The 13,802-nt window shown below is 37.9% G+C and overlaps 2 protein-coding genes across 3 annotated transcripts in view; one reads left to right on the top strand and one right to left on the bottom strand.

Moving 5' to 3' along the window:
- Positions 1–13,232, bottom strand: part of cep290 (centrosomal protein 290) — a 44,695-nt gene extending 31,463 nt beyond the window's left edge. Inside the window, exons 1-17 of the mRNA XM_084733381.1 lie at positions 12,540–13,232; positions 12,052–12,129; positions 11,454–11,523; positions 11,322–11,368; positions 10,625–10,759; positions 9,699–9,752; positions 7,499–7,645; positions 7,095–7,277; positions 6,800–6,889; positions 5,535–5,657; positions 4,871–4,891; positions 4,588–4,711; positions 3,613–3,785; positions 3,125–3,287; positions 2,898–2,998; positions 2,740–2,806; positions 1,371–1,480 (exon numbers count right to left, since the gene is read on the bottom strand). Coding sequence (XP_084589507.1) covers positions 1,371–1,480; positions 2,740–2,806; positions 2,898–2,998; positions 3,125–3,287; positions 3,613–3,785; positions 4,588–4,711; positions 4,871–4,891; positions 5,535–5,657; positions 6,800–6,889; positions 7,095–7,277; positions 7,499–7,645; positions 9,699–9,752; positions 10,625–10,759; positions 11,322–11,368; positions 11,454–11,523; positions 12,052–12,129; positions 12,540–12,644 — 1,791 coding nt within the window. The 5' untranslated portion in view covers positions 12,645–13,232. The remainder of the gene's footprint in view (positions 1–1,370; positions 1,481–2,739; positions 2,807–2,897; positions 2,999–3,124; positions 3,288–3,612; positions 3,786–4,587; positions 4,712–4,870; positions 4,892–5,534; positions 5,658–6,799; positions 6,890–7,094; positions 7,278–7,498; positions 7,646–9,698; positions 9,753–10,624; positions 10,760–11,321; positions 11,369–11,453; positions 11,524–12,051; positions 12,130–12,539) is intronic.
- Positions 13,233–13,509: 277 nt separating this feature from the next.
- The window catches only part of tmtc3 (transmembrane O-mannosyltransferase targeting cadherins 3), a 28,272-nt gene continuing 27,979 nt past the window's right edge, over positions 13,510–13,802 (top strand). Inside the window, exon 1 of one of the 2 annotated variants that reach the window (XM_084733877.1) lies at positions 13,510–13,641. The gene's annotated coding sequence lies outside the window, so the exon portion shown is untranslated. The remainder of the gene's footprint in view (positions 13,642–13,802) is intronic. The other variant, XM_084733878.1, reaches the window with a different exon arrangement.

Raw genomic sequence — 13,802 nt, 5'->3', positions numbered from 1 at the left:
CCACAGCATCCTGTTTTTCAACGTGTGTAAATACTTCAACATGAAATGTCAAAACACATTCAGACTAAATAAAGCCTACATTAAAAACTCACTTAAATTGCATGTAAACCAGTTTTAGAACACTAAAGTGGTATCAGCTGCACCACAATCATCCTAACAAAAAAATATTCACATCATATCTATGATATGATCCATCACTTTATGATAAATGATTGATCATTGATCAGTATCTTATAAATGTGTCTAAAGCATCAGACAGATTTATTTTTATTGAAACAGTGATTTCTACAGTCAGGTACGGTAAATGCAAATGAGTTGCATTCATGTCCACACAGTTACAGTGCTGCAAAGAAGGACAATGTATAGATTTTATTCTGAGATGAGGATGAATCCATGATGTCACAGATCGCTGTCTCTGTCCTTATACTGATGAAGGACTGATCATAAGTGTTCATGTTAAAGTCAGTCATTGGATAACAAACTAATAACCAGGATTTTGATAGTTCTCAAGACATAAACCTCTGCAAATTAATAAGTTCCAATACATGCTTTGATGACTGTATGAATGAGGAAATGAAATGGGGGTGTGTCAGACAGCCCATTCAGCGTCTGCAGGAGGCGAGGAGTCAAAGAGAAACTCAGAGTTTATTGAAGAAAACCTGCCAGCAAGCAGGCTAGGTTCACAGAGTCAGTTACCACAGTGAGAAATGCAGAGTTTAAAGCGATAGTTCACCCCAAAATGAAATTTCACTCAATATCTACTCACCCCTGTGCTGATGTGAGGATGGGTGAAGACTTCCAGTTCACAAAACACTCCTGGGGTTTCATTAGAAAACAGCTTCGCAGTCAGATCCAGTACAATTGAAGTGAATGGTGACCAGTTTTAAAATATAAATTGGAACAGACAAAAAAAAACACAAAATGTCTCCATACTGCTTGTGTGGTGTAATCCAAGTGTTCATAAGCCGTGACATTAAAATTTCACTTCAGTCACCATTCACTTCAATTGTACTGGATTTGCCTGCAACACTGTTTTCCACTGAAGCTCTGGGAGTGTTTTGTAAACTTTTCATTTTTGGGTGAACTATCGCTTTAAGTCATTTCTCTTTCTGAGATGGAAAACCCAGAGTGCCTCTCATCTCAGGCTTCAGAAACTCTTTCACTAATCCTGCTTTCTGAAACAGGGCCTTGTAAATTTAAAGTAAAAGGTGATGGATTTGTGAAGTATTTATCTTTTCCCGTCTCTGCTCTCATTTTATCAACATTTCTTCCTTTAATTACCAAGTCCATAGAGAAAAGGGACACTCTCAATCTAAACCAGACTTTGAGATCTGAGATGCAAGAAATTACAACATTATCCAGGAGCTTACTTTGCGTCGGATCTCTTCATCTGTGTAAGTGCTGCCTTGTTTAAATGGCAGCTGTCCAGTTCTTCTGGACCCAACATCCTCCTCCAGCAGCAAGCTTGACTGTGGGATCCCTATGGACACAGCTGATGGTTACTCAGACTTAAGAAACAGCAGAATGTGAATATTAAATCCTTTTCTATCCATGTAACACTTTTAAAAGAGTTAAGAAAAAAAGAAGACTACAAGTCAATGATTAAAAAAAGGCTGATAAGAAAGATAATTTTGGTTTTATTTGCCAAAGTTTTGAGACATCGCACTTGTTGGATTAAATTTCTGCCTCCTCTCCGATGCAATGAAATGTCTTTTCTAAATCAGGACAACCTCAATGACTTCCAACCGCTTTCATAGAAACATTGTTTCCGGAAAGGCATTAAGTGCCAATAAATGTTTTGAATTAATCATCATCACACTGCAGTATTGAAAGGGGATGCATAATATTGGCTGCCATTAGCAGCACAAACAAAATTTCTTTGTACTCCACTGTGTTGGGAAGGAGGCAGAAGAGTGATATGTTAATATGTCAAAAGATGTGCAAGTAAAGCTACAAAAACCTACATAAGTAGATGCCACCAGAGGTAACTAAAGGGAACTGTTTGTGTAATTTAGGTGAAACAATGAACCGCATGACAATCATATGTAAAACAATAGTGACGCTGAATACAAGTTCAGAAAATAGGTGGAACTTTTTTTAATGTCATTATCTCTTGAGGCTCAGACAAAATCAAAAATAGCTTTCTGAGTAACAAATTTTACTAATTTTTACTCATTATGACCACATTAGGTCAATAAAACACCAGTAACAATCAGGTTTAATTAAAAATATGTCACCACAGATGATAGAGAAACTATTTTCTCAGTCAAATCTAAACTGCTTGTCTAAATTGTTTTAACTGGCTCTCTTGTGTCTATGACATAAGAAAAGGTGAAAAAAGTTATGGCAGGTGAAAAAAAGTTTTTTCTTGTAATATTTTGGCCACAAGGTGTGAGGTGTAATACCAATTCAATTTTAAATAGGACTAAAAGCCTCCATATTTTCTTCCAGGTGAAAGTTCACTAAAGGTCGCATGCGAGAGTCGAAAACCCGCAGCTGCTGCAGGGGACTCACAGCCATCGTACACAAAGTAGGAAAGTCAGTATTACAGCAACAAACGCTTCAAAAAATGATCCTGACAAAAAAAGATTTTCACCTGCTAACACTTTTTTTCACATTTTTACAGATTAATTTTTTTTTTTTCTCATTGGTACCTCAGGGCCTCCACAGACACAGATATCAAAATACAATACAAAATACAATAATTGGTGTTATTTAATTCCATGATTTTTGTGTTACCTCTTTCCTTCACCATGCTTCTAATTTGTTTCTTTAGCTCCAGTCTCTCTTCTTCAAGCCGTTCAATCTAGAAAAAAATCAGTCAGTGAGGTGAGAGATCTACAGAAAACGTAGCGGTTATAAAAGCAGTGGCTTTAACCATTATAATCCCACTTTACCTCTTTAGTGAGGACTTGGTTTTCTGCTTTGTACTGGCGTTGTCTGAGATCTTTGGCTCGCCTAAAGTCTGACAGATCCACTTCCTGCTTTGGTTCCAGACCTTGGGAGTCATGAGAAATACAGAAGAAAACAAACAGAAAAAATCTTTTCACAACTCCAGGTCAGGTCAGTGTTGTCTAAATAGAACTGAGAGATGGAAGCAGTAAGGTTTTCAAAAAAGTCTGACCCAGTTTTTCTCGGAAATCCTCGTTTTCGTCCATGAGGTCATTGATTCTCAGCTCTAGCTGGTTGATCTCTTTGGTCATGGCCTCTGCCTCACAATCTCTCATTCTAATCTGATTTTTACACTCTTTGATCTCCACAATGGCTGCTTCTAGGCCATAGGTGCCCTGTAATGCAGAAACAGACTGGTGGTTACTCAGCCACCAAAAACTTGGTTTTTGTCTCACTTTCTCTATTCCTTTGTTTTTCGACTTGTACGCTTCTTGGGGAAATCAGGATGTGATTAGACATAGTGAAAGATAAACAGTAAACTTGTGGATGCAAAAAGCATGTGCTTTACCATCACACCATAGTCACATTGTCATTTCAATGTTTCTATTAAAAGTGAAGATGGACAGGAAATCCAAAACTTTGCTTCTGGGAACTTAAGTCTCAATTAATTCGATTTGGTTTTAAAAACACAGGGGGAAGCGGCGGTATTTGTTGACTTACAGACTCATACTGGCTCAAGCGGTTTGAGGCCTCAATGAGTGCTTTGTCTTTTTCCTCAGCATGAGCGTCTGCAAGCTTTACTGCCTGCTCTGCTTCCTCTGCTCTGGTCTCTGCAGCTTCCAGCTTGGACTTCAGCTCTTCCAGCTTTCTCTGCTGTATGGTCGATGGTAGACCTTGGGAGAAGAAAAGGAAATATTTCTTTGAGCGCAGACAAAAGTGACATTCTGATGATTGTAGGTCATCAGAATTTACTAGCCAGTTCCTCCTGTTCAGTGTATAGCAAGTAACCTTACAGTCTTACATATTTCACTCAAGTTCACATGTATTTGACAGCCACATAATTTGTTATAAGACAGACACAATAACTGAAAAGCTAAAAGATGTACTTAATTTAGCATAAGGCTTGGATTGACTAGAATATACGGTAAGTAATTACTAAATTGGCATCTTGGAGTGATACGACAGCTAACTTTGCTTAACTTTTGCTAACTATGCTAATGAACCTCTAACAAAACTCTGACTAATAGCGTTTTTTCTTATTTTTTTTGGCCACTTGGGGGCAGCAGAACAAGCTGTCGACACAACACTGACACTAGCTTGATATGATTGTAAATAAATACCTATATACACATCCAGTAGGCAGCATTAATTTTGAGAGACATTACTGGCCACCTGGCAATAAAAGTAAATTATTACCAATCAGTTATTATCAGTGAATTATATTTTAATTCCAAATCGCGTCAAACACAGTAATGTTAATGAGGAAGTGTAACTTCAGACTCAAAATTGCTTCACAGTAATGTAATTACTGGACAAAAGCGCTCTTAAATCACTCCTACAAAACACTTCAGAATGAATCTGCTCCTGCAAGTGGTTCTTCCATGAGGATTATTGAGTGTTAAGATCACTGAAGTTCATCACATCAGTGTGGTATGAAGGTGTCCAGTTAAGAATCTTAAACAGTGATCAGTCCACCTTTGTCTTTCTTTGTGGATGTCTTGAGCTCCTCAATGAGCTTGGTGTGCTTCTCCATCTCCCGTGTATATTGCTCCACCTGCTCACTCAGCATCTTGATTTGATTATCTCTCTCTTGGACAGCCTTCAGGACATTCACAAACAATTTAAAAGAGAAGAATTTACGTGTAAGATAAAGCACAGCAGTGAGACACTTAATTTTCAGCACTTTCATCATTATCCTTGATGAATTTACGAAGTAAGGGAGGCTGAGGACAAGAGGGATGTGACAGATGAAACTTACGCTGCAAAGCTCATAAATGACCTGGCCCAGGGCAGCGATAAAGAGATGAAAGGGAGGACAGATTGATAAAATCGCATGACAAGGAAAAGAGAGAAAGCAGAAAGTAGGAAAAATAACATATAGATAGAAGAACATGGAATGATAATCCATTCCAAGTCAGGATCCTCCCGCTCAAGAGGACACAAATACAGGCACGCACGCATGCTGTAATTAAGGCTTTTGTCTTAAATATTTAAGAAGGCAGCAGCTGGAAGAATTATGTCTGGAACACAGTTATATTTTATGCTTTTCTTACATATGTTGCAAGGCACTGTATGATACTGCTTTACCTGAAAAGATTTAAATTTTTAAATGTTCTGCTGTTGTTATTACTGCGATATATTAAAATCTACAGTGATGATGTTGATAATCAAGCCAAATAATCATGTTTAAACTAGTATGTCACCATTTTCCATAACTAAAATTCATTAAAATTTTGATGACATCATCTACCATATTAGGGGAACCTTTGGCATAAAGATTTATTTCGTATTACTGTTTTTCTGTTCACAAAAATGTGCCTACACACAGACAGACACATACATCATCATGAGAACATCCTGTGCACCACGTCAGACACACTGTAAACAAAAACGACTAATTCCTCCCCTGATTTGGGACAGACCTGCTGCAAGGCAATAATGTTGCTTTTGTCCAAGTCCAACTGGGCTGACCGCAGCTTTTCCCTCAAATCGCGGATCATCTGCTGGTACACCAGAATTTCATCGTCTTTCCCTGAGAGCACTCTCTGCGTGTGAGGAAAAGATTATGTCAGCACAGTGAAAGGCTCATGATGGTCCTGTAGAATAGTTCCACAAAAAGCCAAACCCAGTGTTAAGGGTTTGACCTAAATGGTACAGGGTGGCCTGGTAGCTCAGATGGTAAAGCATCTGCCCCATATACTGAGGCTTTGAGTCCTCTGCAGTGGCCGTGGGTTCGACTCCAGCCTGCAGCCCTTTGCTGCATGTCTTCCTCCCACTCTCGCTCCCTGTTTCCCGTCCTCATTTCAGCTGTCCTAGGAAACAGACATTACCCCACCCCACACCAATGGTAGCACCTAAAAGAAAGAAACTGATCCCTTTTTTTTGGTAAGTACATCAATATTTTGGGACTGATCAGCCTGCCCTCACCGCATTAACACAATCTCTTTCTTTTGTTCACGTAGTTGGTAAATTGACCACTAATTATTTATTTATGTATTTATTTATTTTTTTTGGGGGGTGGGGGTTGCCTTTATGGTGATAGGACAGCTGAAGATATGACAAGAAAAGGGGCAGAGAGAGAGGAGATGACACAGAGCAAATAGGCAACAGGCAGGAATCAAACCAGCAGCCGCTGCAGAGGACCAACAGCCTCAATGCATGGTGCACACGCTCTACCAACTGAGCTATGGGGCGCCCGATGTCAATAAAATTACTAAAGAGAAAAACTTTTGCACACCTGTAGATTGACAAATGTGTAGAAGAATACCATGGGTCAACAATGCAAAACAAAGAGTTTCCTGCACACAGTCATCTGCACTTGCAATTAAATATTTAATACCAATGTTTCAGTACAATGACCATCATCATAAAAATAACCTGATTATAAATAACCTGATGTTGTACTGAAATATTGTTATTAAATCTTTGATTGCAAGTGCAGAAGTACATGTGTGTTGTTTTGGCATCAATAAAATTAAAATAAATTGCTCTAAACTCCAGAAAATACTCCCCAGTACTCCTCCAAGAGCAGGTACTATTTGCTAGCCAGGAACAAAATTAGACTTTGATATTTCCGGTAAAGTTTCTTTGGTCATAAAAGGTTTCTGGGTACAAGCACATCTGGCTTAAAGAAAAAAAAGACAAGAGGTGCCTTGATGAGAGTTCTAGAGCTTTGATTAACACCCACCTTCCACTCCTCCACTTTGGCATTGACTGCTGCCATTATTGGGTCGTCCTCTTCAGTCATGCTGTGAATCTTATCTGTTAACTCTCTGACCTGCACATAGAGAGAGCCGTGATTCACAGCTTCAACTTTGGAATCTTTTATTGAGATAACTCAGTTCATAAAAGTGATAACCTTGCAGTAAAATGACAAATGGTGTTAAGTGTCAGCATTAAAATACATTTTACAAACCAACCACAAATTTAAAGTGAGAAAAGAATACAGACTAGAAAAGTAGTTCATTAAGGAATGTCATTACTTGAAGCTTTGCATGATCCCTCTCTTTCCTGAGCTGGTCCATAATGGAATCAGTCTGCTGCACAACGATCTTCATCTTGTTGTACTCGTCTGTCATTTTCTCCATCTCCTTCACCGACTCCTCAAGACTTTTCTGCATCTGCTCATTCTGTGTCTTCAGGTGTAAGTTCTCATCTTCAGCTCGCTAATGGACATAAAAACAGCACAAAGAACAGGAAATAAAAATGCTGTAGTAAAAAAGTAAATTATTAAGTAAAAGCAATTCTGATCCTGCACTTTTTTGGCATCACACAGACTTAGTGTTTCTCCTTTGCCCATTGTCTTGGTGGTTCGAGGACTATTCCCACCCTTGATCTGTTACTTAATTCACCAGATTGCATAGCAGACAAACAGTTTTCCAAGTACCTGAAGGTCTTCCAAGCACTGGTAGAGCTGGCGGTTGGCCAAGTTGAGCTTTCTCTGAGTCTCAGCATTCTCATCTCTGGATGGGACGGGCTCTTTCTGGTCCAGCTCTCCACGATAGAAGTCCACATCCTGCTGGAGCTGTTCATTCTGTTTTAGTGCAGGAAGGACAGAATTAGTTTCAGTACAGGAACTGGATCCAATGTCCTGTGGTCATACAGTAATCTAAACACACTACTTTTGATATCAAATGTCACCACTACAGATTGCACATGTATATACTGATTCTGTAAGTCTATATAGTGCCTGTCCCTTTAACAAACTCAATGAAGCTGAATTAAATTGAAGATATATTATTGTGATTTTATTTAAATAACCTGGTGGCATTCTAAATTGATGGGTGTTAACACTGTTTATTAGAAGATTATAATTTTATGAGTAGACTAATTCGTCCATTCATTAGTTATGTTCAGTGTTAAACCCAGAGACTCTTCTCAATCAGTTTTTTTAACTCAGGCGGTTCAAGAAGAGGAAATTTAGGACAGTCAAATTGAATGTAAAAATGCAACACTGTGTTTATTAATACACAAGTTATGTCTAATCTAGGATTACAAAGGTGCATTGTTTTTATTTCCTGTTCTTTCATATACACTAATTCTTTTCCAATTGTGAAAACAACTAAAGTAGAGAAAAAAAATGAAGGTGTGTAGCTTTACACATTTAATTTCCTAACTTTTCAGGTCATACATAGGAAATGTGAACATTCAGCCCGATTTTTTTTAAAGTAATTTAATAGTAATTGAATAGGCCCACTGTGTGTATATATCAGACAAAGCAAATTTCAAATAGTAGTAGGTGCAAACACCATTTTAAATGAAATACTGTCATGTTGCAGAGATGTTCTGGCCTACAGATCATATTCTACAAATTTAAGAAAAACATTTTTGTTTATTAGAGATCCCTGCAAAGATTACAACGGAATCATTTGCATATGTTTCCATGAAAATGAGAATATTGATGTAAAAATGATCACTCTTTAATATCATAAAATCATATAACACTCAAAAGATCAGTCAAAATACTTGCAATTGGATATTTTTTCAAAATCCTTCAGCCCTAATTAATGTCCACAGTATTCCTATTTTGTCTTATTTTATTCATTTTCATTTTATTTTTACTACCATAAAAATACAACGTCTTGTGCTGCAACAATTTTCCCTTCTGCTGCTGTGTCAAATTGAATTTCCAACAGTGGATCAATAAAGGTCCATCGTATTTTATTCCTGTCTTAAACAACTGCTTTACCCTCGATAGAGTAGAAATACGCAACCATTCTGATAACCCAATACTTCTATCATTTTTTATTTTTTTAAATATCTGATTCCAGCTTCTCAAATGAGAGATTTCCCAGTACTCTTCTTTGCAATAGTAAACTAAGTATGTTTGGGTTTAGATTGTTCAATCATAATTTTCCCTATATAATTTATGTTTACTCTATTGTGTAACACTTGCTACACAGGTGAATTACATTTGGACAATGGACAATAAACTTTGAATTTATATTTAAATATATATTTTGAATCTCCTCTAGTACAACAAAACCTACATTATCCCTTAAAACTACAACACCAGTAAACTGGACTATTTGTTTAATAGACACAGGTCTAAAATAAACTACATTGTATGCTGTGTAATTCTGCTTTATTTGTAATTTGTATCATGCACCTACCTACCTCTCTGGTCTATATGCTATCTTATTTTATACTTGTTCATATTTCAAACTCTCACACTGTCCTCTGCTCAGCTTTAATTGAGTTTTAGAAAAAGCTGTGGCAAAATAACATAAAAGCAATTCTACAGCACTAATATACATCCAAGAAATGACCGTCTGTAGAGTTAAATGTTTAAAACATGTACTCCACATACTGGCTCACTTGTACATTTATACAACTACAAACACTATTTTGAAGAACTGACATAACTACCTGCTTTCTTACCTTCTTTTTAAGATTTTTTAACTAAGGCGGTGGAATAAAAAGAGATGGAAAAGAAGTGATGACATTTAAGAAACCATTCATACAGTATGAGCAAATGATGGCAGAGCACGAGACCACACACATCTTCAATCAAGAACGGATTGTGTACAGAGGATAAAGTGATGAATGAAAACATTTTGTATGATATAGTGCCAGCTGCCACATACCTCTCTTTTCAACTTCTTGACCTCATCTTCAGCTTCCTCTGCTCGCACAACCAACTAGGATACAAAACAAGAATACAAAGTGTAAAAGCATAGTACAGCACAAATTTAACCAGATGCAAAACATATAGTTACAATTGGCATTAGCCTTGCTCCAGTGTCTTAACCTATGTATTAATGGCATACTATGTGGCATTTTCCTAAAAAAAAAAAAAATCCCTGGCAATCATCACTTATGAGGACAGTTGTGTGTAGCTCCCAGCAAATAACAGCATGCAGGTTGCAAAAATCAGAACTCTATAAAAACATAGCGCTACAAAGAGCTGCAGGTCTGAGTCTCTTTGTCTCTTTGACCAAGAGCGGGGCTGAGCTACACACACACACTTTCCTGCAGGATTGTACGAAGGTGCAAGCATTTTTGTTTGTGCTAGTGTTTATCATGAAACAATCAGAAAATAATAATTTATTTATGTGATTTATGTGCTTTGTTCTTGCTAACACTGCTCCCTCGACCAACTCTGCTTTCAGTCTCTCACTCGATCGTTGAGCCAGGGAGGAGGGGCCAACTTCGAATGATGTGACGTGATGTGTTTACAAGCAGCAACCAACAAGTCCTGCATAGTATACCTTTAATCAGTGGAAAGTGACTGGAAACACACAGTGACTAGTAACATTAGTGCAACTAACAACTATTAGTCAAATCTCTGAATTTAAAATAATTCAAATGTAACACTAAATATATTAAAATATAAATATATGCAGTTCAATAAAACCCACTAGTACTATCTTTCTATAAATAACCAAAACAATGTCAACACAGTGTGTGCCCAGTGCCAAATAATGAATTAATATTTGTAGGTCATCCTAGGGCTCTAGAAAAAATAGACATAATATGCCATGCGTGGGAGTTATGAGTAACATGCTCATACCTCCTCCTTGGTTTTCTTTTCTTTGCCCATTTCTTTCTTTAACTGGGTCAATTCCTTCTCCCTCTGCTCCAGCTGGGTCTCAAGCTGACGAATCTCATCTCTCAGAAAGCGGCTGTCTGGCCCAGTGCCGGAGTGCTGAGCCGTGTGGACCGGAAACAAGACAAACAAACACCCAAACAACCCCCACCAAGAAAACTCTTAGGCTCCCATCACCTCCATCTGTTCACAGCTTTAATATATACGCTATCTTTAACAGCAACTTAAACAAAGATAAACCTTCTTGTTGCAAGAGAAATTGTTGAAGTGTAAATTCTGATTACCTATAAACCATAAGAAATAAAAATAATAATCAACTTGAAACTAGAAGTAATGGCTGTGAGCATGCAAGGAATTAGCTGTAATCTTCTTAGGTGCTGTCGTTCAATGGTCACCACAACCAATCCCTTTGTAGCTGGGGTTACACTATGATTGGCTAAAAGATTTTGCACTGTTGCCAGAACTAAAGCAGCAGGGAGGGTGATTTCCAGTCAGACACATTAATGTTTTTTTTCCCACATACATAATGGTACTGGCAGCCATCCCAGTAAAAAACAAGAACACCTCTGTAGGTCAATGAGTGTCATATGTAACAGACAGTATGTAAGTATCCAAACATGCAGTAACAAATTTTGAGAGACAGATGCTTAAAAAGAGCTACCTTGCGCTCTTGTTCCAGGCTCAACACCTTGGCGAGGATTTCTTTTTCTATAGTACAGAAGACATAATGAAGAATCTTAACTTTGCTGCTTGTTAGCAAAATTTGACTACTAAACTTCACCTGTGAACAAACCTTTTTCATCATGATCTGCCTCCCTTTTTTCAGCATATTTGTTGGCAACATGACGTTCCATGGCCTCCCTCTAACAGTCAGAAGGAGAGAAGACAACTGCGTGTAAAATTATAAACCTATATCATTTAAATTCCAATATTTTAAGCAGTAAATACTCCATCAATCAGTATCAATTGCACACTACATATTCTTACTTTCTGAAATACATTACATCTCCTGCTGATGGATGCTGATACATAGTGTATGAAAGACAGAGCTAGAGCTGCAAGAATTAATCGATTTGGCAACTATTAACTTAATCACCAACTATCTTGATAATGGATTAATCTCCTATTCACTGATTCTAGCTTCTTCAACATGCCTTTTTTCTTTATTGCTCTATGAGAGTAAACTGAATATCTTTGGGTTGTGGACAAAACAAGACATTTGATAAACATAACCTTGGACTGATGGATATTTTTCATAATTTTCTAGCATTTGATGGAACAAACAACTAACTCATTAATCAAGAAAATAATCAACAGATTAACTGACAATGAAAACAGTCTTAGTTGTAGCCCTAGACAGATCAGAATATAGCAGTAACAACATTGAACACCTGCAACAGGGCCTGAAACACTCTGAGGACTTGAATAATGTTCTCCGGAGCTTTATCCTTCACGGCCCATTCATCAATCTGCATGGAAAACATGTTTTGATGTTAACAGAAATAAATAAAAGGCATAGTCATCCAATTTCACAATAATTCAGAATAACATTTTTTTCCTGTTCAAAAGGATTTTATGCAGATGTAAGGTTACCGGAGATATCCAGACATCATATGCATTCAACAGTGACCACAGAAAGAGGAAAAAGTCAAAGCAAAACAATGTGATAAGTGCGTTTTGCTAACAAAGCCATTTAGAAAGGAGATCTAATACACTGAACAACAGTCTCAGCAGGATAGAAGTGTTTTTTGTGAAAGTAGCCATAACACTACACGGCTGTATCCAACTTCAAATGTAATACCAGAGAAACTTTGATGGTTGAGCAGCCGAACAAACATTTGAGATGTGATGAATACTGGCGTGAAGTCTAAACAATTACCGAAAACAACATGTTGACGAGCTCATCCACTTTCTCTCTTTCACACTGCATGAGGCTCCCTGGGTGAACTCCCATCATTGTATCCCAGTTAAGTTTAACAGGCATCTTGGTAATAGAGTTTTAAAGAGCTAACCAGGAATTGAGCAAACAGTGCAGTGATAACCAGTTACACTTGGTGTTAGCTGCTTAGCCACACTGAAAATAGTTTAGCTAACTTTAGGTTTCTTTCCGTTACTACACAAGCTGCTAGCGTTAACTGGTTTTCACTAATTGGCGAGCCACACGCCGTGATTTGTAAGGTGAACGTTCAAGGAATTTCTGTTATGACTTATCGACCCGTATAATACATTGAATATGCCCGACGGAGAATACAGGGTGCATGTTAAACCAAGTTAGAAGTTAAAACGACAGTAAACAGCCATCCTGGGGTTTCCATGATGTGATGGTGCTGTGGCTGCTAGGTTACCACTCACAACAATAGCGTCAGTTAGCTAATTAAGCTAGTCCACAAGAAAATTAAACGGATAAAAGCGACGAATGGACACCTGCGGGAACTTTACCAAACTGTAGAGACATGACAGGTATCACATTATCACCAGGTACTCTTAAATGGCATTTGGTTTTGCCCGCACATACTTAAAGTTTGTCAATAACACCGACTCTAGCCTAGCTAGGTTCGCTATAACGTTTAGCTGGTCACGACTACAAGGGAACTCTTCATTTGCGAAACTATCGCGAGATTTGTACGCGTTGTATAAGTTTATTATGATATCAAATCTGACTACGGGGTGATTTGCATCTCTTCAAGATAAGCTACAAAAACATAGTTGTATTATAATGAACAACACTGGTTACGGTGAAGCAAATGCCAATGTTTTGGTTAAAATGATCGCTCTCGCGAGATCTTTCGCGGGTTTGGGGTTTCCATCTTGCGCGGTCACCTCTGCACCGGAAGTGATAGTGATGATGTGTTGAAGCTAGTATTAGCTTCCCCAAGTGGAATGCCGCTTCCTGAATTGTGTAGGGTACTGCTCCGTATGTATAACCATTTACAGTTATTTATATCACCGCTGCAGTCACCGCCTATCCCGTTATAGACACGGTAGGTAGAAAATTCAAGAAATAACACAAAAATAACACTGCGGCCACCTTATCTAGTTTAAAGACCTGTGTCAACCTAGTTAGCATCAGTAGCTAAATTAGCTTTTTCGTTAGCTAACGTTATGTTGCAGTAGCCAGTCTGAAACTGTCAGGGCATGACAT

The sequence above is a fragment of the Lutjanus erythropterus genome, chromosome 13, assembly GCF_056507025.1.
Source record: "Lutjanus erythropterus isolate fLutEry1 chromosome 13, fLutEry1.hap2, whole genome shotgun sequence".
In the NCBI taxonomy this organism is placed as follows: Eukaryota; Metazoa; Chordata; class Actinopteri; order Lutjaniformes; family Lutjanidae; genus Lutjanus; species Lutjanus erythropterus.
The sequence above is the reverse complement of the archived record's forward strand: the minus strand, read 5'-3'. Positions and strand labels throughout refer to the sequence as shown.